The sequence below is a fragment of the Bemisia tabaci genome, chromosome 7, assembly GCF_918797505.1.
Source record: "Bemisia tabaci chromosome 7, PGI_BMITA_v3".
Taxonomy (NCBI): domain Eukaryota; kingdom Metazoa; phylum Arthropoda; class Insecta; order Hemiptera; family Aleyrodidae; genus Bemisia; species Bemisia tabaci.
The window spans coordinates 50,541,249-50,566,605 of NC_092799.1; the positions used below are offsets into that span (position 1 = coordinate 50,541,249).

Consider the following 25,357-nt stretch of genomic DNA (forward strand, 5'->3'; position numbering starts at 1 on the left):
AAAGAAAACTTAATTGTTTAGAGTCATTTGTTTGAATGACTGCCAATTTGTTTAGGGGAGGGAGGCAGATGTTTTTGGGAATGTCAAAGCAAAACATTATTTTTAATGGACTTAGTTTATATGAACAATTTAATTGGGTAACTTTGAAGCATCAAAGGAACAAAAAGTTGTACCAAAAATCTGTGAATGAAACAATATTTTTTCACCTTATAGCGAAGTGCCTAGGATGATTACAAACAATCTTGATTTGTATGATTTAATTCTTTATTTCTACTGAGTTTTTCTGTGTTACAAATAAGGGGAAACAATTTCTATGAATATTTGCCCATGCAGGGTGTCTATTGACCAGGAAAGTCAAAGAAAGTTGCAAACTTCTTTGCAAGATTAAGATTTTTTGCATAACTTTATGGCGCTTTATTACTGAACCGCGTAGCGCTCTCTTCCGGTCTGTTCAGAAGTGGATTATTCCCCTGGAAATTTGAGCCTGCAGCTGATCTGTATTGATACTTTGCGCTGAGCTATGTTTATTTTTGTGTTGCTTTTGATTGTTGGAAAAAGGCTAGGGGGAATCAGGGATTGTCAGAGAGACAGATAAATCAGAAGTCAGGGAAAACGTGGGAAACCAGGAGGAAGGGGAAAAAATTTTTGCTAGACATACTGTCATGTAAAGTTGAATCTTTTGTCTTGATGTCTAGCTCATACTATTTAACACTGAAATTAAGAACACCCTATAACTTGATTGTGTTGTTTAAAGTGTTTCACGGGTTCGGTTTTCTCTATTTTGAAAAAAATCTTTACTTTTGCATGAAATTTAAGTGATTACATGTAAATAGTCAAAGAAAAAGCATGCTGGAATCTACGAATTAAATCAGGTTGATTCTCCTTCAGGGGCCATTCATAAAATACGTATTGCTGAATTTTGGATTTTCGACCCCCCCCCCCCTTCTCCCTTCGTAGCTATCATGTGACATAAGTTCCTATCCTTTAATAAGCAAAAACACAATAGTGCCGTGCTCTTCTCAACTCCTCTCTTCCCTTGAGTGTTACATATTTTATGAACAGTGCCTTGTTGAAATATAATGTGGCAGCTGATTTGCACTGTTTTAAACTGAGTCGTAGAATTTTCTCATTTCACTATTGATTCGCAATTATTCTTGTACAATTATGTCACTTTAAGCTTCTATTCTGAAGTATAGTTTATAAGTAAGTCTGCTTGTCTCTGAAATTAGTCTCAATTTAGACTTTGTCTCGCACCAAGTCTTAAGATAATTTTTAATAATTACATGAACATAGCGCAGCTCTTTTCAGCTCCACAGCCGAAAATTTGATGGAATAAACCCAAATTTCTGCAACAGCAAAAGTTGACCCGGGAAAATTAAAGACAAATACAATTGAATCGGGCAGTGTAGAACCAGCTTGTCTTTGTGGGAAAATTTTTGTAAGAAATCACTTTAAGTTATTTGTCAGGATTTGTCATTGAAAATCGTTTTTTGTCCAATTTTCAAAACTATCTTAGAGAAAGAGACTTAAAAAAAAAAAAAAAAAAAAATCATGGTTTCGCTTTTTTGTTCAACAAATCAAAGAGATTTAAAAATTCAAGTTGAGTTCTCTCCGTGCAGGTGCCAAAAATTTTTACTGCTGCTTCAAGAACTCAGAATCTTTTGACGAAAGAAAATAAAAGTTCAGCTCGTCTGAAAATTCTTCATTCTCCGGCAAAGGGTGTTGAGTTTTCCTCTCAGTTAAGCTATTGTTGCACTTGTCAATTCAATGGGATTTGCCAATTCCTTCAATTACTAACTACCCAAGTAGACGGATTGAACTGAAATGAGCCTTACTGCATTTTATGATGCTTACTTTTCTCTCAAATTAATTTTTTTTTAACAGATAACCAAGCAACATTAGGACTCAAAACTCCATGTATAGTTCCCCTGGCTTATAAATAATATAATCCTACCACTTCAAGTCAGAATGATGATACTTTTCTGTTGAAAAAATAAAACATGAGAGGAAATCAGGCAACGTTTGATATAGTTAGGTCAATTCCACTTAAATCTGCTCAAATTTAAGAACACTAAAGAAGGAGTACGCTCTCAAGTAGGAGGCTTTCTTAGGGAAACCCATTTTTTTCATAACGCGAAGATTGATTGAGGATTACAGATAAAACCCTTCATTGCGCTTTTTTGTTGTTTGGAAAAGAGGCGCCAATTTTTTTGGAACATAACTGATTCAATGCGCGAAAAAGGAAATTTCGTGAGATTTTGCATCTATCTGCTTCTCATGCTCATGTTGTTGGTGATGGTTGTAGGAAAAGCATGTTGGATTCGACGCTGTTACTAACACTACCGCGGTTTTTGAGGATAACAGACCGAATCGGTTGCACCGGAGGGACACTCCGCATCACCTTAAGAATAAGCGTATCCACTCAGCCAATCCGGACATCGACGATGAAAAAGTGGCTGCCATACTAGCGAGTGTTAGTATATTCTCATTTCCTGTCTTGTTTGCGAGCCGGTTTGAGAATTCTTCTCTAGTTTTATTCATGACTGTCCCCTCGGAAAGGAGTTGTAGTAAATGGAGACATTGGTGATTTTGCGAGTTGGCAACACAGTTTTTCCTGCATTTAAATCCATTAACCTGTGTCACACTATCCAAATACTCCATCAAAATGTCAAGGTCAAGTGCTGTGATTGGTCCAAGTCATTGAATAAGCCAATCACAACACCTGACCTTGATATTTTGATGGTTACCTTTGATAGTGTAACACAGGCTATTGAAAATATCAGAATCAATTGTTTTACATACATTCAAATGGAGGAAAAATAGTGGTGCCAACTTCAAGAATCGCCATTGGTATGGAGTTGCTATATTCAGGAGAAAATTCTTCTCCAACTCCGATGGATGAATCAGAATCTGAGTTTGCCACAAAAAACATTGTAGTATTCCAAAGAATAAGTTGCCAGCAAGGTCACAAAATCTGTCGGTGTGATATTTTTCTGTTTTGAATGGGGTTGGATTTTCGGCAACTTAGAATGTAGTCTCTAAAATTTGATTCAATGCAATGCAGAAAACTTTAAACTTACTCATTTTCTGCGCAGTTTCAAAAGATGAATTTTAAAAAATCCTTAACGGCCCCATTAGCTGTAAATAAAGGATATTTAGCTATGTCTAATAAATCTCTTGGTTTTCTTTTTGGTGGATGCTTTCATTTACATGTCGGCAAAATCTCTTCTTAGCACCCGAGACTCATAATAATTGGTCAGTAGACAGTGAAAGAACTGAAACTTTATGTTTTCTCCTCAATTTTTTATGCATAGAAAGACTTGAGAAAGAAAAATTTTGGTAATCATACAGAAAGTAGTCATTAATGCGGCCTCTTGACATCGGTCAATAACATCATGTATGTATGACCCTGGATCTAAGGTTACTTCGTAAGTTTTACATCTGTATCGGAACCTAGCACAAAATATGAATTAAAGCAGTCGTATTTTTACTCCTCAAAATTTACACAGAGAGAAATTTACAAGCAAAGAGGAAACTCAAAGATTAACTCTTAAGGGAAATTTTATTATGCATACTCAATTTTGATTCAATTGCACGTGAATCTTGCAAATGACTTCATATGCGTTTTTGTGATTTGACTCATGTCCATTATAAATACTTAAATCTTCTTCAAGAGTCGATTTCTAAACCATCATTGTGTGAATTACTTTTTACATACAATTTTGTGGGAAAAACACGTAACAGAATGCTTCATTTTGTACAGTTTCTTATGCCTCATAGAGGAGAAAGAATCACCATTCAAATCGACGGAGAAATATAGTTATTTGGGCTCTAAACGCACTCAATGGAGACATCAGTCATATAAAAACATTCGTCAAAAATATAGCTAACAATTTTCATGGTATGAACCTGGCCTAAGAGTGCCAGAGAGCGCTGTGAAAGCAACTTTTATGCTATGTTATAAACCTTTCAAAATTATTGCGAATGACAGTGCAGGCAATTGAATAGTTTTGTGGTTTTCTTTTGACACCGTACACCAAGTATTCACTGATGGGTTGCATTTTAAACTTGAATTTCTTTTCTGTACTAAGTATTGAGGAGAAAACATGTTATATAGTTGTCAAATTACACTTATCTACTGGTCCATTGCATGAATAAGTAGGCATTTTTGTGTCACTGAAATTACGTACACGCCTTTTATTAAATGCATACAAATGTTTCAAAAGCCAATGGTCATTTAACGATGTACATATTATGCTTTCAAAGTAAGTCTTAATGATTTGAAGTAGTACTCATCACAGAGTAATGTAATGTAGTTTAATGTAATGTACATACCCAAGTAGTCATTCTTCATTCCTCTGTGCATTCATAAAAGCAATGGTATAAATGTCTCGCCATGTGTTACAAACAGAACCGATCTCTTAAGATTAGTGCTAGGAATAATGTTGGTAGAACTTTTTCAGTTCAACCTGACGATATTCAATAGAAACAACGTATTTTATTTCCTCCAACCAATTATAATTTTTTCAGCACATAATGCATGCCCTCTTTAAATTTCTTAATCTTAATCACAATTTAACCAATTGAATGGTCATGACTGAAGCCTTCAATTTTTTCCTCAGTTATTCGAGGGCTATGATATTTTGGCAAATAATTCTTTTATTCATTGTAATGGTTTCTTTATTCAGGTTCTTAAAAAGCAGCCAGCTTCCACAGATATCGATGATCATAAAAAGGCATCAAACTCAAATCCGACTGTTCAGCCTGTCAACGGGGATACGCAAGGTATAGTTTTTTTTCTTAAAAATAAGAGCCATTTTCAACTCCGGAAGGTAATTTTATTTTATTTCAGAGTTAAGATACAGCTCTTTTATTGGAACTATTGTTCAAATCTCAATGGTGGTTTTATTAATGTTAAAGTAACAATGACGAATTTTACCGACAAAACATAGATTTGTCTGTCTTTAAAAAATTATCAATTTTACATGATACAACATGAGTTTTCACGGTCTCGGAGACAAAGGTTTTGACAAATTACACACAGAAATTTTTGAAGAGTGGGTTTTTTTTAAAATATAAAACTGAATAATCTAAAAAATATAGACAAGAAAAAAAGAACCACTAAAAATTTGGCTGATTAGTGCAAGTACCAGGTTGGTAGAATAGTCCCAAAGCGGCCCAATCGGCTCTGTAGGAAAGTTGAAGCCAGAAAACTCATATAAAATAGTGTCAGAGTCACAAAAGTGTCAGTTTTGCTCCTTGGTCTTGCACGGAATCTCATTAGAGTTCATTTTGTGACTCCTATGTTCGTTTTTGGATTTATTTTGCTTTAATTTTCCTGCAGAATAGTGTGGTCCCAGCATTATTCTACCATCCCGTAACCAAAAATACATCAGCCACCTACTTCTTTTCTTCCTTCTTTGAAAATTAGATCTATATGTGATTTGCTTAGCTCATTAGATTTCCAGCTCTAATTATTTTTGATTTTTATAGATTCTTGCACCGGCGAAACAAGATTAGAAAGGATAAGAATTGAAATTGAAAAAGGCTCCACTGGATTAGGTCTATCCATAGCTGGTGGTGTCGGCTCAACTCCGTTTGTAGGCAATGATGATGGCATATTTATCTCCAGAGTAACAGAAGGTGGACTTGCCCATAAATCAGACGTCAGGGTATGTATGAAATGTTTACTGCGCTTCCTTGTCACAAGTTGTTACAAGGCTCTAAAATAACATTTCGAATTCTTGAAATGGAATGACAGAATTTCTTTTAGTTCAGCTTATGAGGTAAGAAACCATGGTGGAGGGAGATGATTCACAGACGAAGAAAACAGGTGAATTTGTTCTATCATTTGCAGTGGAATTAAAAAATTTGCCAAAAATCGATTATTTTCAGCTCTACATTTACTAATTGTTTTTGTGAAAAATCAGGGAATTCTTATTATGTTGGTCAGGAAGAACGTGGAAAATTCAGGGAATATTTTCCCCCAAGCATGTAGACACCCTGTTTTTTCAGTGTGTTGCAATCTCACATTTTGTATCTAATTATGGGATAGCAGAGTTTCCGTTAGTCTAGAAAACCTGCTAAGTTAGGTAATACATGGCAACCTGGAAAGGTCAGGAAAAATCAGAGAAATTGTAGGAAAAGTCATTGAATCCTATCAAGAGGGCACACGTTCAAAGACTTCAGCTGGCACCGTTATTTAAAAGAGTCAGAACAATTCCCAAGGATCTTTTCCTGTAATTTGAATTCCTAGAAGTGGAAATTTTGTCCAAAGTTTAGCAAAAATTAGCAAAGTGAAATGAAGCAAAAATTTAGTTTGGAGTTAAGTTCGGAAGTTAGGGAATTTCGAATTTTTAGGGTGGGGAAAAGCATAAAAATTCAGAGAATTTAAAAACAAAGAAATTTTGCATACCCTTGATGGTTTAAATTTTGAAAATTCTTTTACTGTTATTTTTTCAAATATCCTCGGTTATGTTGCATCTTTTTTGCTTTATGTTCCAGGTCGGTGATAAACTGCTAGCTGTGAATGGTCATTCCTTAGTGAAAGCAGACCACTATACAGCAGTAGAAGTGCTGCGATCCGCTGGTCAAACATTAACTTTTGATATCATACGTGAAGTACCTGTCATGCAGACTCCCTCAAAGGTTTTAATTTCTTCACGTTTCTTTCCCATAAAAAAAGGGGTCCTCATCTAAAGGAAAATCACAGGAATTTTTTTGTAGGAAGGAAATTCGCAATAAACCAGGAATTTTGGAGGAAAACCCAGAACCACAGAAAATCTTTACAGGCCACAGGAAGTACAAGGAAAAAATTAATAACCTTGGCTGCTTGAATGATTTCATTATTAACTTTAGTTTTTGCTTTCCATGTGCCAAGGCAGGACAAAGTTTGAAAAATCTCTCAAAAATCTGCGCAATAAGGAAACTATCATCAATCCTGGTAAATGTATCATACATATGCATTAAGGTTCTTTGAGAAGAATAGAAAACTCAAACACAAGTCAAGTTCCTCCTTTATAGTTTTCTCTCATTTTAAATCATTTAACTTTTGGAACTTTATGTTCATGTCATGAAATCTGTCATCATTATGACAAATTATACTTAGTTAAAAAAATAAGAGCATGCAGAAATAAAGTATGCAGATCAGGGAAAATTCTCGAATTTGTTCCAACAGTGTAAAAACAAAAGCAATTCAGTCGTACATGTTGTGCAGATAACCTGTTCACAGCATAATCATAGGGATACAATACACTAAATCCAATTCAAAATATTATTTTGTTTTGTATTTCAGACTGATTTTAATTCTAAAAATGGAGGAAGCACAACAAAAGATGTCGACTCAGCAAATTCCTCTGTTACCACCAGTCGAGCACCCAGCAGAACGTCTCATAATTCTGTCGTCACTTCTGGTCCTGAATCGACTGCTCCGAATCATGCAGATTCCTTAAATAAGGTACATTTGTCAGCATTTTTCCTGTTGCAAACTTTGATACTTTCAAGGAACTTTACTCCGGAAGGGAACTGAGAGAAAACGGTTTTGTTCTTTCACTTGCACGGTGTCTGCAGGTCCTATAATCGTTTAAAGTCTTATAATATTGCCATATTTTCATCTTGGTTGCATAATTTCATGAATTTCACGTAAAATTGCCATATTTTTGTTTCATCTTTTGATTCTTTAGCTAAAATTCTGGGTCATGCAGCCAACTTACCCAAGTACTCTAAAGTTGCTAATAACAATAGATTGTTATTTATACATATGAGTTCATAATTTTTATTTTTTGAAATTATTACTTCCAGTCAGCGTTGTTATGATGGTAGGATGTTTGCCTGGCAAGCCACTTTTTAGCGGGTACTGATTGCATTTTTATTAGCCTCACAGTCATACTTGTTTGCAAAAAATGGTCTTAAAAAGTCATATAAAAGTGCCATATTTTGGTTTTTGGATTTCCATAGACACCCTGACATAAATATATCAAGCATTCAACATCTTGCGAAGTTTGGATTCAATGTTAAAGTAGTTCTTGTACTTTTAAGTAGTTGTGCGTAGTTACTAGTAGTTGGCAGTAGCATTCAAAAAATTAAATAAAGAAAACATGGAAATTGAAAATGATTGGCACTGTATTTTTTTTTTTTTTTTTTTTTTTTTTTTTTTTTTTTTTTTTTTTTTTTTTTTTTTTTTTTTTTTTTGGCGTGTGTGTGAAGAATCTCTCATACCTATGTAACTTACTAATTTAATTTAAATTGTGTGTTTCAGGTGAAAAAAATTCCAGAGCCTTTGAAAGATGTAGAAATGCGCAAACAAACAATTTACGCTACCCTTTTCCGAGATCAAAATGGCCTTGGTTTCAGTATAGCAGGAGGAAAAGGATGCCCTCCCTTTAAAGATGACTCTGATGTAAGTTTTAAAGTGTTGCTAAATTTTCCTAGGTTAGCTAATGATAGAAATTATGGTTTCCACAGTCTGAATATCAATATTTTTTTATAGGGTTTCGACCCTTATCATGTCCTCAACAAGGTAAGTTCATCACAAGGCACCATCCACAATACCTAAAAATAGCATTTATTTTTTAAGGCAGGTCCGAAAGCACTCAAAAAAATGTGGAAATCTCATACAATACTTTGAAGTATTACGATTTATTTGTAAAAATTTTTTAGTAAGAAAATGAACTTGAAATCACAGCAAACACACACACCCAGAAAGCATATAACCATTTCTAAAAAGCAGACTTTTGTCATTACTAGAGGAAGGTCTCAAAAAGGTAATGACAAAAGTTCTAGTTTTTTTTTCCTTTTTTTTTAAAAAAAAAAATAGAAGCAGACCTGTTCCCATCACTTTGGGTTTCACCGTTTCCCAACATTCCTTAATAACTTTTCTGTTTAATTCAGTATCATTCTACCATAAGACTCGAAAAAAACTTATTTATCTCATATCAATTTTAAACCAATGCATTTAGATACAAAATAGGTTTCGCAAACACATTCAGAGTCTAAAATAGTCTGTGAGTTGAGCAATACAAGAGGAACGACTTAACTGAAACCAAATTCTACGATTTCACTTGCGTAAAATTCATGAAGGAGTTCCTATCTTATATTGTGTCATGCTTCATTCAATAATCATGACAAAAATTTATTTACTTCAGCCTTCTTTTTCAGGCAATATTCATCTCCAAAATAACAGATGGCGGTGTTGCTGATAGAGATGGAACCCTTCAAGTAGGAGACCGTGTTGTTTCTGTAAGTTAAACTATTAAAACTTCAGCATTCAATGCAGAGGTTTTAAACTAAAAATTATTTTTATCTTTGCAAGCATCGTTTAATTCCATAGTCTTTTTCCACCATTTGATTCAAATGTTAGCATGGTTGTTTGAATTGGATGAATTTAAAAAAGAATGGTTGCCACTAACTCATTCACTACTTGATAAAAGCATCGAAATTCTTATGGTGTGATTGAAATTAAATTCCTTGTTTATTTATTATTGTACAACTAGGGGGCTACGCCCCCTGGCCGATCCGCAACCCAACCCAACCCGCAGGTCGTAAAGTTTCAAGAACTGAAAGGGTAGGACCGAAGGCATGAACCATGTGGCCCCCCGAGTGTTTTTATATTTTGGTGAAATGAGTTCCCAGCTGACTTTGGATGGTTGACTTTTGATCAGTCATGATCGACGTAGTTAAAATTGACTGCCGTAGACTTGGATGTATTTCTGCCAAAGGGCACTATGTGCATTAAGATATGACCCCCGAGACCCATAAGAATATATGCATAGCAGGGCTCACATCCAGGGGAGGGCGACCGTGACCCTCTCTGGGCTCATAAACTGTCGCGGGAGAGTTTTATGGGTTTTTTAGGACGCTGCCGTCTGTCCCAAAAAATATCAAAAACGCTCATTTGTCTTCAAAGAGAATCCGTGTTATTTCTGCGCAATCTGACAACCACATTATTTGTCCCAATTTAGCAAATTTGGATGAAAGGTAATTACTCTGGTGTGGGTGAAAATTTCAAAAATCGGACTTCGAGGTGCACAAGTGCGTATAAAGCTGCATCAGTGGGTAGAAAGGTCTTTGTTGAGACTTCCACGGTATGCTCTGTACACCTTGACATAGACGCGGTGAATTTTTTAGATTTTTCGCGATAACTTGACCAATTGTGAACATTATATGGACAAAAAGCTTCAGCATATCCATTTCAGCTCGCTCCTTCATCATGACGAATTTCAAGTTCATAGGATCAATATTAGTCACGAAATGGGCAAAAAAAGATTTGCAGATTTTATGCAATAACTCGGCTAAAAATGAAAAATTCAAAAAAAGGAGATCGCGCCGTGCTACAGCACATAAGGTGTCACAACTCTGTAAAATTTCCATACTCTCGCCCTAGCGGTAACTTCAGGACACCGCGGAACAGATCTTGACAATTTTAGGGCTTTTATAATATAGTAAGATATTCAGTAGAACCGTTGTATCTACAAATAAAAAGTATTGTTTAGTCAATTAAAAACCTTAAGCACCAGCGTTTTTTTATTTTTTTCAATACCTGCTCCATAATCAAATTTGTCTTGCTCAATATTGTTTGATTATTATCCTCACAACTTATCCATCCGAAACCTTACCCTTGCATTGATGGATTGCAGATAAACGGTATCGATCTTGAAGGTGCCAGGCATGACCAAGCCGTAACAATGCTGACAGGACTGGAACGACACATCAGGATAGTCGCTGAGCGAGAGGTGGCTGTACCGAAGGGCCAAAGCACCCCAACGCAAAGTCCTGGACCAGAGAAGTCACCAAAAGTGTTCGGGGTCCCAAAACCATACACCAGCCTGTACAGCGCTAACAGTTACATGGCAAACCGTCCTTCATATACAGGCATCAGATCCGCAGTCAGCTCACCTGTTTCCAAGGAAGCCAGCCCCATTCCACCTCCGAAACCTGCGCCAAGGAAGTTGACCCCATCCTCGTCCATTGACGCCGATTCTGAGATACAGGTAAATGGTGGATGGGATCCGCTTATTGCTCATTGCTGTGTAGGTCAAAATGTGATTTGTTTTGGTTCAAGGAAACTGTCTTCATTGAAGCTGTAAGGGACTGTCTTTCAATTACGCAAAGTTCTGAGGGAGGGAGTAGGTCTGGTATTGCATGACATCATTTAAAAATTGCTACAAAGCGCCAATTTTTTAAAAAATTTTGACAAGGTTATTCAAACTACAAAAAAAGCCATCTTTTCAGGTGATACAGGGGGAGAATGAAGCTAAATGTGTCAAAATTTGCCGGGGGGGGGGGGGGGTACAGACCTTTAACACAGGTGTGTAGCAAAGGAAGGAAGGGGGTGTCTGAAATTCTTAATTTTAATCGGACACAATTTTTGAACGGCCACCGAGGAAAAAGTATGGGTCCATGAAGAATCTTTGAAATACCTCATTTTCCAAGATTGGCACCAGTTTAGAATAGTCCCTCAGTATTACTCAAGCGTCAAACATTGACAATCAATCTTGAGAATTTTTATAGAGAAACACGAAAGTATTCGAAGTACTGTTTGAAAGTGGGGGAAATAGGCATGCCATCAAACAATTTTTTTTTAGAAATGAGAGCTATACTTTCTGGGACTTCGGGGTTTTTTGTGTGTTCATGGGAAATTTTTAGCATATTGTGACTGTCCTCAAGAAAAAAGGCCATGGAACCAAAAATGTTGAAACAGGTGGAATAGTACTGCTGTGATAGCGAAGAGAGCCTTAAGTGCAAAAATGAAGTCTTGAGAAAATGGGCCCAGAAGCTTCTGAGTGGAACATTTTATTAAAAGAAGCCTCCGTTCTTTGTCAAATCGCAACCAATCATTCGATAGACTCTCATATGGGGGATTAAAACTCGACCTATTTTATTTTAAAGTACATGAAAAATGTAAAATTCAGTTTCATGTTAGGTTAGTATTTGGCAAGAAAGCCATAAGTGCTATCTTCTGCGTGCTTTTGTGGTAGCGTGTTGGACACACAACAAACACATTTTCAGGTTAGAAATCGGCAGATGAGGACGGCATTCCTCTTGAAAGCACTGTTTTCATTGCTCTCATGCACCTACGGCTGTCTTGAAAAAAACTATGTCATTTTTTGTGCACTTACGGCTTTTTCATACGTCTCGTTTTCATTAAATTAGGGTGAATTTTGCTATTTTAGTTATCTCAGTAATTGCATCTAAAAGAGTTTAGACGAATTTTAAAGAAAACTCGATTTTGAAAATTTTGAACTTACGGCTCTCTTCGCTATCACGGCAGAGTAATTTCAAATGTTTTGTTCAAAATTCACAGTTTTAGGGGATAGCTATTTTGATAACAAAAAAAAAATGTTTCATTTTGACTTGGGCATTGTGACCCATGAGATTATATACATGACAAAGCCCCTTGTCACAGTAGAGATAGTTCCCTCTGATTTAAATACCTTCATCAAGGACTCAAATGTGTCTGGTTGAAATGCGATCTCATTTACTCCACTGATTTTAAAATGAACTAAACTGCTATATTTTTTGCTTTGGGTTATCAAACTGTTCTTTGTATGAAAAATCAAAGTATTATACTACTTTTCTTTCATGAATTTGTCAAGAATACCTCATCTGAAAATTTTGTCTTTGCTCTTAGGTCTCTTTTCTTGCAGATGGTCACATATCAGAAAAATAAAAATTACAGAGATTGTGTAATACATTCCTTTTTTGAATATACAATTCTCAACTAAAAGTATTGTCTTAACTGTGCTAAAGAGTAATGAACGGGTAGAACTTATCCATTCTAATGCAGTCGATTGGACGATTATCCATGTAAAACAGTGATAATAATGGTAGATTTTCCACTCACATCTTAACTTTGGTGATAGATTTTACCTATTCTTGTGAAGAAGTATTCTAACATTTTAGCCTTTCAGTCTCCGCTTTTAAAGTTTGTATCATTCTGAGTGTATCAAGTTGTTCTCAGTCTTAGAACTTGTCCTTAAGTCTGTCCTACCCTTGCTACTATTTATTCAGGGAAGGAAACCAGAGGCATTTATAATCTTACGTATCTTTTAATTTTTTTCTTTTTAATCAGTCAATTCAACCAGGGTTTGTTTAAGTTTATTGGAGTTTTTCATTTTTCTTGCTTAGTAATCAAGCAATTCTTTTTTTCTGTCATCATTGTGAAGAGCATTTTTTCTTGTCAGCTTTGGTTTCTTGCTTCTCCATCCTCATTCCTATAATCGTCTTTTTTTCAAAGGAGGTGAATTCCAGAATTCAAGGTCATTTTATAGTCAAATTTCAATCCTGAGTATTCATGTGTTCGACATATTCTCTTTGACAATTTCGAAGTGATTCTTTGTCTGATTTTTGGTTGAATGAGAGTTGAACCTATGGTTTTATTTACGAGTAAGCAACTTTTATGTCATTATATTGTCAATTTGTTGCTTTGAATTTTTTTGCTAAAATGTATCAGTAAACCCGAAGAGGTTTCCATAGCAAAGTTTACTTCAAAATTTGAAGAAACACAGAAAAAATAAACTAAAGTGCTGAAACAGGACTATCGTACTATGATTGGCAGTTGGAAAATCAAAAATTTGCTACATTTTGTTCATCCCTGTCTGTTTAAATTTCAAGTTAGTCAATAACTACCCTATTTTTAGCTGGACAATTTCCTTAAGAAAATTCATAAATTCTTTTTTGTAAAAGTTAGAGATCCTTGAACCAACAGGTCAATCTTTCACTCTAACAAACTGAATGAATTGAGGAATCACCACGCAGAATATATCCTCTGCTGATTTTCCTTGTGAAATTTTAAAGTGCTCAGACAAAAGGCTTTTTTGCTTCATGTATATTTCAGTGGTTGACGCATTTATTTGAAGAAAGCAGTGTAAAAACTGATCAGTTCTCTTATCAGATGAGATGATGATGATGCCTCAAGATCTTCTTGCTCAGACTGAAAACCATGCATTAATTTCTGTGCCCAGGGAAGAATGATCTGCTTATTTTTTGTGGGATATCACGCTCTCATTGCACAGACTGCTTTTGTGATCATAACTTTGCTCAAAGCGAACAATTTTTTAAATATTATGTCTTTACAATTCAACGAGTAAAGCCTGTTTGAATGATGTTACTATTATACAACCACCAGTACACAATTATCTTGTTGCATTGTCTCGTATGTTCTCAGCTGGTTTTATGAAATCATGGTTTGGTTTTCTGACTTTCTCAAATTATGAGAGGTTTTGGCTGTAGCTTGTACCCTCCGGCTGTGTAATTTCAAAGGAAAACAGGGTCTGACGAAAAATTCATTTCTTTCCCTGTGATGTGTTACTTAAAGCATTGAAAAATTTAGTGAACAAAAACATGTATACATTTGATGAATACATTTTTAAAGGCTACATAAAAAGTTAAACGGACGCCAATTGGCACACTTTGTCCTGTTTTTCTGAAAATTTGGATTTTGGTGCCTGGGTCCTTAAGAAAAATATTGGACCAACAGCTAAAGACTGCTAATTCTTCTTTTTTTCACATTTTTCATTTTTCCACTTGTTTGTCCAGTGTGGTGGTAGTTGGCTTTAGGCGCTCTACGCTAGCTAGAAAATTTGGTGGTTGAAACTGAACTCAAATCTTCCTCACTTGGATACGCATGGCGAAAATGTTAATCCTTCAAAGAATACTGGTGTTAGTTTGGGGTGTGGGAAATCCGTATAAATGAGATGATGCGTCGAAAGGAAATTTTTGTAGCTGTAGCACCTGAGTTTTTTCTTAATTTTAGTCAGGAATAACAAAATCAAACTCTATTGTGTATTGAGTTATATTTTTCTTACTTGAATGGATCAAAATTTGCCTGTGTATTGTTTAATAGTTATCCTACTTGAATGAATCAGAATTTGCCTGGAAGGTTGAATGTCAGAAAACCATTCAAGAGTTCTTAGAAATTCTCCCTGACGTCTTGAAGTTTGAGTGACTACCGTGCATTTGTTTTGTGTGGATGTGTGTGTCTTATTCTATCAAAGTTTTTAGGAAAGTACATTTCTGCCGGAAATTCCCAACAACGCTCCTAAGGGTGGGAAAATTTTTACTGCGATCCGCGTTAGGTGACTTTTTTTGAAGGAAGGGGAGGGTAAGGCATTTTGACTTTTTCCAAGCCCAGTTTTCATAACGCTCAATTCAAATTATGGCAGCTCTCACTCAGTAAGTGTAAGAGAGTAGTAGCAAGACTTAAGTCCCTGTTTTAGTTTTTCTTTTATCAGGTTGTAGTTGAACCTTAATTTATTGTAGTTATTTCAGCAACTTACCCTAACATTTTTGAACTCTCACGTTTTGAATTGTGGTTGAATTCAGGATCACCATCCACCCAAACCAATTACAAACGAAGAATTCCAAGCAATGATTCCACCCCATTTCCTCTACCACCATCCACCATCGACTGAGAAGTCGGATGATCACGGGAAACTGGTATCCCTAACGATAAAACAGCCTGATCCTCATTTGAATGGCATTGTCTTCCCCGAAGCTCCAACGGCTCTCGGAAAAGTGACCGAAACTATCACTAAAAGTACCTTGACGGAAACTGTTGTCACGCGAGTTACTGAAAATAAACTAGCCAAACCCGTTCCTATTAAGGTTTGTTATTTGTCCTCCAGACTGTCGTCTCTACCTCACTCTCAATATCTCTTTGAAAGCGCTCACTCAAACCTCTTTCTCCTTTCTTTTAAATGATTGCTAAGCTCACTATCTTCTCTCACTCTCCTGAATTCCCCCTCCCCTGAGACAAAAACTTGCCAATTTGCTCCTTGTAAATCTTTAGGCCATCAATGTTTAATAGTTTAAATCGTTTCACTAAGCATAGATGACACCCTAGTTCAGAAATCAATAAAAAAAGGCCATTAAATGAAAATTAAGAGCAGAAGATAATCAAGATGAAATATTTTTGTGAACATACCGCAGGTCCCCCCTAGATTTTGTCAGACCGAACCCTCAATTGGTGTTATCTGCTTAGAAAAGTGATTCGTAGTAGTGCGAATCTCTATTACCGTTTGAAAAGGACACAGCCAAGCTCATCATTGAAAAATCATTGATATTGGTCTGGCAGTCTGCTAGGTGTAACGAAGACAAGAAATGAAATTTGGAAAAGCAAGAAAGCTTTTAGTAATGATTTCCAGATGAGCAGTTCATACACCCTTGTATATACCACGCACCTCTTTTTTCACACCGACCCATTTCCTGAAGTGCTTTTCTTTCACGATGTAGATCTGAGTATGAATTCAGTTTGGTGAGTGTAGAAAATGTACCGTAGATTATTCACCAAAGTTGTAAAAAAAGGGGGCCAATTTGTTTACTGTGTAGATTTTATCGCTCCACAAAAAATCCCTGGTTTTGCGCACTATCTGTGTAACTAAGCTGTCAAATGTATATGATCCGGTTTTTTTTTTCGCCTTTTTTCAAGATTTTTTTTTTTTTTTTTTTTTTTTTATATATACACCCTATTGTATGTGACTATCAGTTGATTGGCTCCTTAGGATTTTTTTCAAGAGTTTATTTTATTTCATTCTAAATTGATAGCATCATCAAATTTACTACCATGGTTTAATTTTTGGGTGGTCCAAGTGTTGCGTTTTTCTTATATTTGAAGTGTCGGTGTTCGTAGTCTACATATTTGTTTTGGATCAAAAACTTTAATCACAATGCAAAACTTATCATAGTGCAGTGGTTGAAGGCACTATCTTCTCTTCCATTTCTGCTTATTTTTTACTTTTTTCATTCATAGCATATTATAAAAAAGAACAAAATTACAACTATTTAATTGTGGTTTCAATTATCTTGCCTGCGTTTGCATATTTTTCACACACTTCAGCTTCGTGCGCAGACATTTTTTTTCCAATCAGATGGTGAATTTTTTCTTCCTTTCCCTTTTAAATTCACTTTTTCAGCTCACTGAAATTTAACTGGCTTAAACATTCAATACCATGTGTGCACTGTCGATGATTTTTCATCGTTAAAAGGCTTCTTACACCATGTTTTGGTCCTGCTTTGCTTTCTGCGGTCACTGTGAAACAGACCATAGCTAAAAATCTGTAATATCTGCTTCCAGTTTGATATGCTTGTTTTGAAGTGCTCTAAATTTTTTTCCTCCTACCTTGCAGATATTTCAGTATACATGATACATTTTTTCATTTTTGCCATGATTTTCACGGAAGTCTTGGTTCTAGCTTACCCTGTCAAGGGTCCTCTGGTGAAAGTATTTTCATTATTGACGTTTGCTTTGCTAAATCACTTTCTCGTAAACAATGTTCACTTTTGACAACTAATGTTGGAGAAGATTTTAGCCTTTAATTTCACATTTTTCACTTCTGTGTGTTCAGGAGTCTCAACTGCACCAGTACATCCTTGTTTCCATGAAACCTGATTCAAGTAGTTTGTGTAAAATTTCTGAAAAAACAGTAAGCTCCTTAGTTTTTGAAAAATTGCAAATCATCTTGAATCAATCTGATCATCTTCTATGACCATCAGTAATCAGAAATCCAGTGTATGACTTGATAAACAATTCAAATCACCGGCAACTTGTTTAAGATGGACAAAAAAAGTTCAGCCTGGAATTTTGTGCATCTTGATGAACTTCAGTTTTATCAATCTGGGTATTCAAAAGACCACAGAACTGTTATAAGCTGTAAATCGGTGAATTTCTTCCTGTGCTTTTCTCACAACAAGGAGCTCTCCTTAGTTTTAAGGAAAGAATGGCGAAAACAAATCCTTGAAACGAACTTAACAGGGGGGCTTGTCGCACATTTATGTTACAGGAGGGAACCAAAATTGAAAATCCTGATGAAAGCAAACAGAAAGTGATCGAATCACCTACTGAAATCACTCCTCCGTCCAAACCGCAGCCTGAGTCATGTTCAGAAGTACAGTTGCCATCTCAGCCAACAGCTCAATCGCCGACTCCAGCTGCTGATCAGTCGCTACCCCAACTTCCTACTCAGCCACCGCCAAAACCTCAAATACCACCTAAGACATTCGCAAAACCGCAGCTGCTTCCAAAGCCAAAACCTCCTCCGGCAACAGAAGAAATTGCTTGCGAAAAAAGCCCGTGCCCTGAACCTACACCTACTAACTCTATCATCGAGAACAAAGAGTCTGCTGTGAGTAGTCAAGGCTGCTTTGATGTAACCTCAAACTTGATCTCTTATTTCCCTCTTTTAACTTATATTTTTGACCATCCAAAGGAGATAAAACTTCAGTCCTGGCAGAGAATTTTTTAAGAGAGTGGCTTTTATTAAGTTGCATTTAAAAATCGAACAGTTAAAGCATAGTACCAGGTACTGTAGGGTCATCATTTGTAGAGTGGCAGCAGACAAGTTGCGTTCCCAGAAAAATTAAACATCTTGAGATCGTAACATTTCGTATCTGTGTTACAAGATAATAATGTAGTGTTGTAACCAGACATTTTCATGAGGAGCGACTAAGACCCAAACCCTCTTGTTGGGAAGGAGGAAGGGAGCTCCGAACTGAAAAAATTTTCTCAAACTTCATCGAATATTAGCTTTTACTATGAGGAGTTTCGAGTGAGGGAGAGAACTCCACGACCCCTCCTAGTTTTGCCACTGTTGTGAAACGATGAATAATTCATGGAAGATCAACATTTGGATTTTATTCAGGAATACTCCAGATTAGGGTTTGATTTTTGGGACTTTTGAAATTCTATATATCTCCTGTTTTATGCATTGTTTTTTTTTTTTTTTTCATCTCACTTTTGTTCAATTCCTCGTAGGTATTGGACGTCGTGAGAGCGGCAGAGCAGTTAGTTTTAGATGCCAACGATTTGCAGCTTAACCCGAAATCGCCTGGAGGCCCGAAGTCTGGGAACAGTTTGAAGACAACAACCATTGTCATGAGCAAACACACATTGGCACCCCAGAACTCCACCGAAAACGTAAGTTTACCAAAGTCATGATTCTCTACCTCTGATACAACCGAATGGATAATTTTGAAATTATGCTGTTTCCTGAGCAGTGCTATCAAGGTTGTCCTTCTGTTCTTTCAGTACTATAAATCTTAAGTCGTCATATGTTATTTTAGTAAAAGTAGGAGTCCCTTCTAGTTACCATGCAGCAAAGCAACTGGCTGATGCTCCACAATCGCAGAGGGTGGCTTCTAGGGATTCAAAACCTGGATCATAATTTGGAAGTTTGAGTAGTAAGATTGTCAAGAGATCTCCTGAAACAACAGGGGAATCAGTCATATAGATTTCTAGATGTGACAGTAACTAAAAATGAAATCTTGGAGATAAACAAGGGTATATAATTTAATTTTCATCAAATAAATGGATTAACTGTTCCCTCTGAGTAGCATTGGCAACAAGATAGCAAGTTTTCAAAATTATCTCTTCGATTGCAGTTGCTTTTTATTTTTGTTTACAAATGGATTATGTTAGTTGTCTCACATTGTAGCTGCTCAAACTTACTTTTGTAAGACAACAATAATTGAATAAAAGGTGGAAGTATCAAGGTATAAATCTACCATCTCAAATTTCATTTCATGCTTCAAAAGGACTCCAGCCTGTTTTCATGCTCTGCCAATGTCGTTCACTTAACATCATTTTTGTAACTGGTTTCAGTTTTGGTTACACCATCTATTTAGACTTTCAACTAACCCTCTGAATTTTGAATAAAAAGTCCTCAGTATTTGAGATCCAAATGCTACAAAACAAGAACCCCTCCCCTCTCCCCTATTCTGTATTACATTCGGTGAAATTTGTAGCACATTTCATGTTTTCAAAGAAGACGTTTGGACCTTTCGTCAATTTTCTGGTTACTGCTCTCAATTGGTTGTTTTGATTTTGTATATTCTCTCCTTGACCAAATTTCTCCTGGTGCTTTCGTCATTTTTTGCTGTTTTTTTCTTTTTTTATATAATTTTTTTTGATTTTTCTTCGTCTGTGTGTCTTAAGGTTTTGTCTCTTGTCTCCCCCTCCACTCTGTCTCCATCATACTGATCATATTATCCTCTCCTCTTGTGCATTGTAAATTACAAAAACATTATAACGGAGGTGTAAATCCATCTGGCTCAAGAAGCGCTTGATTTGATCCTCGACTGAAAGGATGCTCAAATCAGGATGTAGAATTTTTAATTTTTTTGTAACTGATTTTCCTAGATGATTTTTCATGTTTTTATTTAAGTAATTATGTTTTTTGAAAGTATATTTGGACGGATTTACCGGAATCAGCCTAATCAAATGGGCAGTAGCCATTTTACAAGTTGGCAACACTGTGCTTCCTCCATTTAATTTCATCCAATGTATCGGTTTTAGGTAAAGCAAGCTGCGTCACTAAGAATCGATTTTTTCCATAAGTTGAAATGGAGGTAAAACAGTATTGTCAACTTTCAAGAATCCCCACTGCACATGAGACATTGCCTAATTTTCTCAGATATCCATTTTTTAAACAGGAAACTAAGCAATTAAGCTGACGCTGATTAAATGCGCCCATTTGCTCTTGTATAATTTCCTGCCTTGCTTATTTTGTATATGCATCTATTTGTCGTTGTCAGTTATTTGATTTCATGTTTTTAATGGAAGTTTCTGGTAAACAAAGGAGCAGTTTCATTTTTGGTGATGATTTTAAACAAACTTTGAAAACAAATCGACTGCAAAATTTCAATTATTAGCTTCCTAGAATTAGTTTAGTATACACATTCATGAGATTCTAGGCTCAATTCAATTTTGAAATTTTAAAATGTCATCCTGGAAATGACAAGAAAGTTACTTACCTCCAATATTTATTAGAGGCTTCTATTAAAATGGAGACAGTCTTTGCTGATCTTGGTTTTCACCCTAATATTTAAATATTTGAAGGGCAAATTCTGTGAAATGCCTTTAAGGTCATCCCTCAAGGCTTTAGCTCTTCTTTTCACATTGTATGGGCCTCCAGACTAGGTATGAATGAAAGCTTTACTTATCATGTTATCGTTTCAAAATTTCATGCGAAAAACAAATCGCACAATGGGAAGTCTGAAAATAAACTCCTAAACAAGATATAGGTAGTGAATTGTGATACAAGATAGAAGTGTTTAAAATGAGCATGGGTCAGTGGCCAAAATACAAATGACTCCATTTGACCTGTGTTAGTACCTAATAGTTGTTCAGGAGTAGATTTCTGAACTTTCAGCCATGTGAATTGTTTTCTAAATTAGATTTTTACGAGAAAATATGTAGTTTCTTCTCTTGTTAAGACCTCGTCAAAGGTCGTGTGAAGTACTTAAGAATTCTCCAAAAAAGTTGTGGTTAGAAAGTGATGATCACTTCAGTCAGGCTTTTTCTCTGGAGCAGAGTGCTGCCTAATATACAATGCTGCTTACAAAAAATGGGCTGAATGTGCCTCTCCATGTCTTGTCACAGAAAATTCATCCCAAGTAGTTAATGTCGTCAGAGGGGTGAATCAGTTCATTCTGAAGCCCTTCAAATCCTAACAAACCTCACCGAATAATTAAAGAAAGGAATTAGACTTCCAGGCACAATGTTTCCTTCTTGGATGATGAAATGCTCTCTTGCAAAGCCATCGGGATCAACTGCATTTATTTATCTTTTCCAGTAGAGTCAATCTCTAAAAGTAGTTTTCAACGCTATCTCCTCTTCAGTTCAAAACCTCCTTGAAATAGTTCTAATGAAAATGAGGGAAACCTTAAGTTTATTGTATAATTATTTCTGACATATATATTTTTAAGTTTACGTTTTCCACGTGTTCCGTGTTATGTTTTCCGAATGTTTTCAAAACCTCTCTCTCTGCTTGAATAATTTTTACTAACAGCATAGCCTAAATTCCTTGCTCTTCATCATTCGTGCTTGTCATATCCTACATTCTCATCTGCCACATCATTTAAGGTGATTCGATGGACGCCATATTTTGTGTCAGAACGGCATGCGATATATCGCATCAATTGGTTCCATTTTTTTAGCTACTCGTCATTTTTCTCCAATTTTGAGATTGCAATTGTGTTGTCAGGAGACTAAAGCTCGCACTTACCAATTTTGACAAAGAAATTGAACGTAATAAAGGCAAGGTTTTTTTAGAGAGAAAACATCGCATTCGATACTGACATCGAAACTGCACTCGAATGCGATATTTTCTCTCTAAAAAAACCACGCTTTTATTACGTTGAAATTCTTTGTTAAAATTGGTAAGTGAGTGCTTTAGTCTCCTGACAACAGAATTGCGATCTCAAAATTGGAGAAAAATGACGAGTATAAAAAAAAATGGAACCAATGGATGTGATATTGCATGCCGTTCTGACACAAAATATGGCGTCCATCGAATCACCTTAACCCCTGCTTATCATAATCATTTTCCCCTTCCCCCATTTTTATCTTATTTTTACAAAGCCTGTCAAAGATAGAGTGAAAATTACTGAAACAATTGACCGGAACAGTGAAATAGGCTGTATAGAAATAGTCATTCTAATGGTTTCTTCAATGTCCATGTTGTGTTTGTCAATTAAGTCAATAAGTCCTCTCTAATTATAGAAAGGGAATCGCTTCAGTACCTCTGAATTTGCTCCTTGCCTTAGTCTATCCATGCTTCTTTTTGTGAATGCGAGGTGCGTCTATGGATATTCTTTATCAGCAATCATTCCCAATAGCTGCAACTGAGAAATCTACCTGTGAGAAAGAAAAATACAAGGACAAGGAGAAGATACCAAAAAAAACCTAAGCAATAAGTATAGATCAGAAGGAAAGAAACAAAATTGAAACGATGGATTAGATCAAATATTGTCATTGTCCCTGAGTGAACCTTTATTTTCATCGGCACATAATTTCCTGGAAGTTCATAAGTTTCAGTTATCTGGGAATCACAACATGATAGAACTATGGAAACTCTCTCTTTGCTTCAAGTAAGTTTTCCCCCATTTCTGTACTAAAATGCCATTGACTCGCTGAGAGATCAGCACCGAAGTCGATTCTATGATCAATGCATACTTTTTAAATGAGACTGTGCCCAAATCTAAACTAGTCTAGCCCTGCCTAATTTCCTCATAACTCTCAGTCTTCCAGGATTTTAACCTTTAACTTTTGTCTTGACCAATTAGATGCATGTTGTATTTTGTTTTTGTTTTTGTTTGCTTTTGATCTGTGTGGTAACTTTTCTTGTGTTTCTGCATGCCTTTCAAATTTTTTTCGGTATTTTTTCTATTGTTAGCAGTAAGCAGTCAAGCGCAGTTACATAATATTTTTCCCCCTAAGTATTGCCGCAGCTACAATTCGTCTTTAGAAGTAACTACCCTTCATTACTCTCAAAAAGATCAAACCACAAGTTAATCAGGAAAATTACTGCAACATATTCCAGCCATTCTAATACAATAAAAAATTGCCGTGAGGACAGAGAAACTTCAGTTTGATGGGAACAACCAAGATAGACCCCGAGGGGGACGTCTGGATTTATATAGCAAAAACCAGTAAATGTCTTAAGTTTTAGTCACCTAAATGATCTGAATACTGAATTTTTTCTCCCACTTACACAAACACATACACACAAAAAAAAACAAAACAAAAATTCAGAAAGAAACATGAGAGGAAAACAGAGGGAACTAAAGTAATACTGTGAATTCTGATACATTTTACATTTTGACTTCAGTTGCTTAATTTTTTAGACCAATACCCTGTGTTGTGAAGGACATATTTTGAATCAGCTCACCAAGCACTAACATCTCTCCTCTTTACACCACTGGAATTTGCTGTAAATCAATTTTGTGAAATGACCTTGATATGAGGAGGTGTAGCTCTTACATGGTTATTAAGTTTGAATTTTGTACCCGTTTCAAGTCGAGTTTCTTAAAGAAGACATATGAACCATTTTTTTTGCAAGAGAGAGTGCATAGGACGAGGAAAATGTATCTTGCTGATTGTAAGCTATGCTCGAACAGTATAATCTTGGACGCATCATGAGATTTACATTCTCTTCAAAGTAGAAAGTATTCCTCTGGTTTCAACTATTCATTACTTATTTGTGTGTCTTCTTCGTATGAGAGCAATCCTCACTGTTTTCCATGTATCACTAACACGGTTTTGGAACTGTTTGGAACAGAAGCATCAGACTTATCCGTGCCTGAATTGGAAATTATCAATTGCTTGGATTAAATAAAAAGTAACTATTACCAACAGCACAGTTTGCTGCTGAATTTTGTACAGAGAAAATAACTTTTTTAAAAGAGAAATCTCGGATTGAGTCCGAAAAATCTCACAAAGTTGAGAAACTCTAGAACATCAAAAAAACGACTCCCATTTTTTTACTGATGCCTTTCTTTAATAAAAACTATCTATCAGACATATATATCAACATTAAGAGATATTTTTAAATTAAAAATTCTTTCTTGTTTTCAACACTAAAAACTGTCTCTACATCATACCTCCGTTTTTAAGAAACTAACAAGGGGAGCTTCCCAAGTGTAACCGGAATTTCGAGTTGAAATTTCGCATGAAGATACTAGAGATGATTTTAGGGATGCCGTATTTTTTCGTTTTTTCGAATGGGGTCGGGAAAGCCCTCAAAAAAAGGGCTAAAGATGCGGAAAAAACGCGTGCGCTAGCGGCACAAGGTAAACGTAGGTGATAGAGGCTCTAAATCCTTATCAGTACCGCATGGCCAAACGGTAGCGCGCTCGCCTCGCAGGCGGGAGGTCCTAGGATCGGATCCTGATTACAGCTCGTAATTTTATTTTACTTTATGCTTGTTTATTTTTCACTTACTTTATTTTGCACCATTCGCTCCGCAAACCGACTTACGAGGTAGAACACGTAGTGACTGAAGATTTTTTACAAATGCTGATAAAAACTCGAAGTTTCTCTTGGATTGAAACGTTATATGTAATTGAACAAACAAAACACTCTATAACTCACCAAATTTCGTTGCGAGCTGAATTTCCGGAGTATCAGTCAGATACAGATACAGATTCGACTGATACTCCGGAAATTCAGCTCGGCAACGAAATTTGGTGAGTTATAGAGTGTTTTGTTTGTTCAATTACATATAACGTTTCAATCCAAGAGAAACTTCGAGTTTTTATCAGCATTTGTAAAAAATCTTCAGTCACTACGTGTTCTACCTCGTAAGTCGGTTTGCGGAGCGAATGGTGCAAAATAAGTAAGTGAAAAATAAACAAGCATAAAGTAAAATAAAATTACGAGCTGTAATCAGGATCCGATCCTAGGACCTCCCGCCTGCGAGGCGAGCGCGCTACCGTTTGGCCATGCGGTACTGATAAGGATTTAGAGCCTCTATCACCTACGTTTACCTTGTGCCGCTAGCGCACGCGTTTTTTCCGCATCTTTAGCCCTTTTTTTGAGGGCTTTCCGACCCATTCGAAAAAACGAAAAAATACGGCATCCCTA

At 36.0% G+C, this 25,357-nt stretch overlaps 1 protein-coding gene across 6 annotated transcripts in view; it reads left to right on the top strand.

The window, feature by feature from the left end:
• Positions 1 to 25,357, top strand: part of LOC109030046 (protein lap4) — a 219,768-nt gene that overhangs the window by 173,515 nt on the left and 20,896 nt on the right. For 4 of the 6 annotated variants that reach the window (XM_019040792.2, XM_019040793.2, XM_019040794.2 and 1 more), the window contains exons 15-25: positions 2,306 to 2,473; positions 4,689 to 4,785; positions 5,494 to 5,672; positions 6,505 to 6,648; positions 7,295 to 7,456; positions 8,258 to 8,398; positions 9,157 to 9,237; positions 10,635 to 10,988; positions 15,322 to 15,603; positions 17,778 to 18,119; positions 18,749 to 18,910. In XM_019040792.2, coding sequence (XP_018896337.2) covers positions 2,306 to 2,473; positions 4,689 to 4,785; positions 5,494 to 5,672; positions 6,505 to 6,648; positions 7,295 to 7,456; positions 8,258 to 8,398; positions 9,157 to 9,237; positions 10,635 to 10,988; positions 15,322 to 15,603; positions 17,778 to 18,119; positions 18,749 to 18,910 — 2,112 coding nt within the window. The remainder of the gene's footprint in view (positions 1 to 2,305; positions 2,474 to 4,688; positions 4,786 to 5,493; positions 5,673 to 6,504; positions 6,649 to 7,294; positions 7,457 to 8,257; positions 8,399 to 9,156; positions 9,238 to 10,634; positions 10,989 to 15,321; positions 15,604 to 17,777; positions 18,120 to 18,748; positions 18,911 to 25,357) is intronic. The other 2 variants (XM_019040795.2, XM_019040796.2) reach the window with 2 other exon arrangements.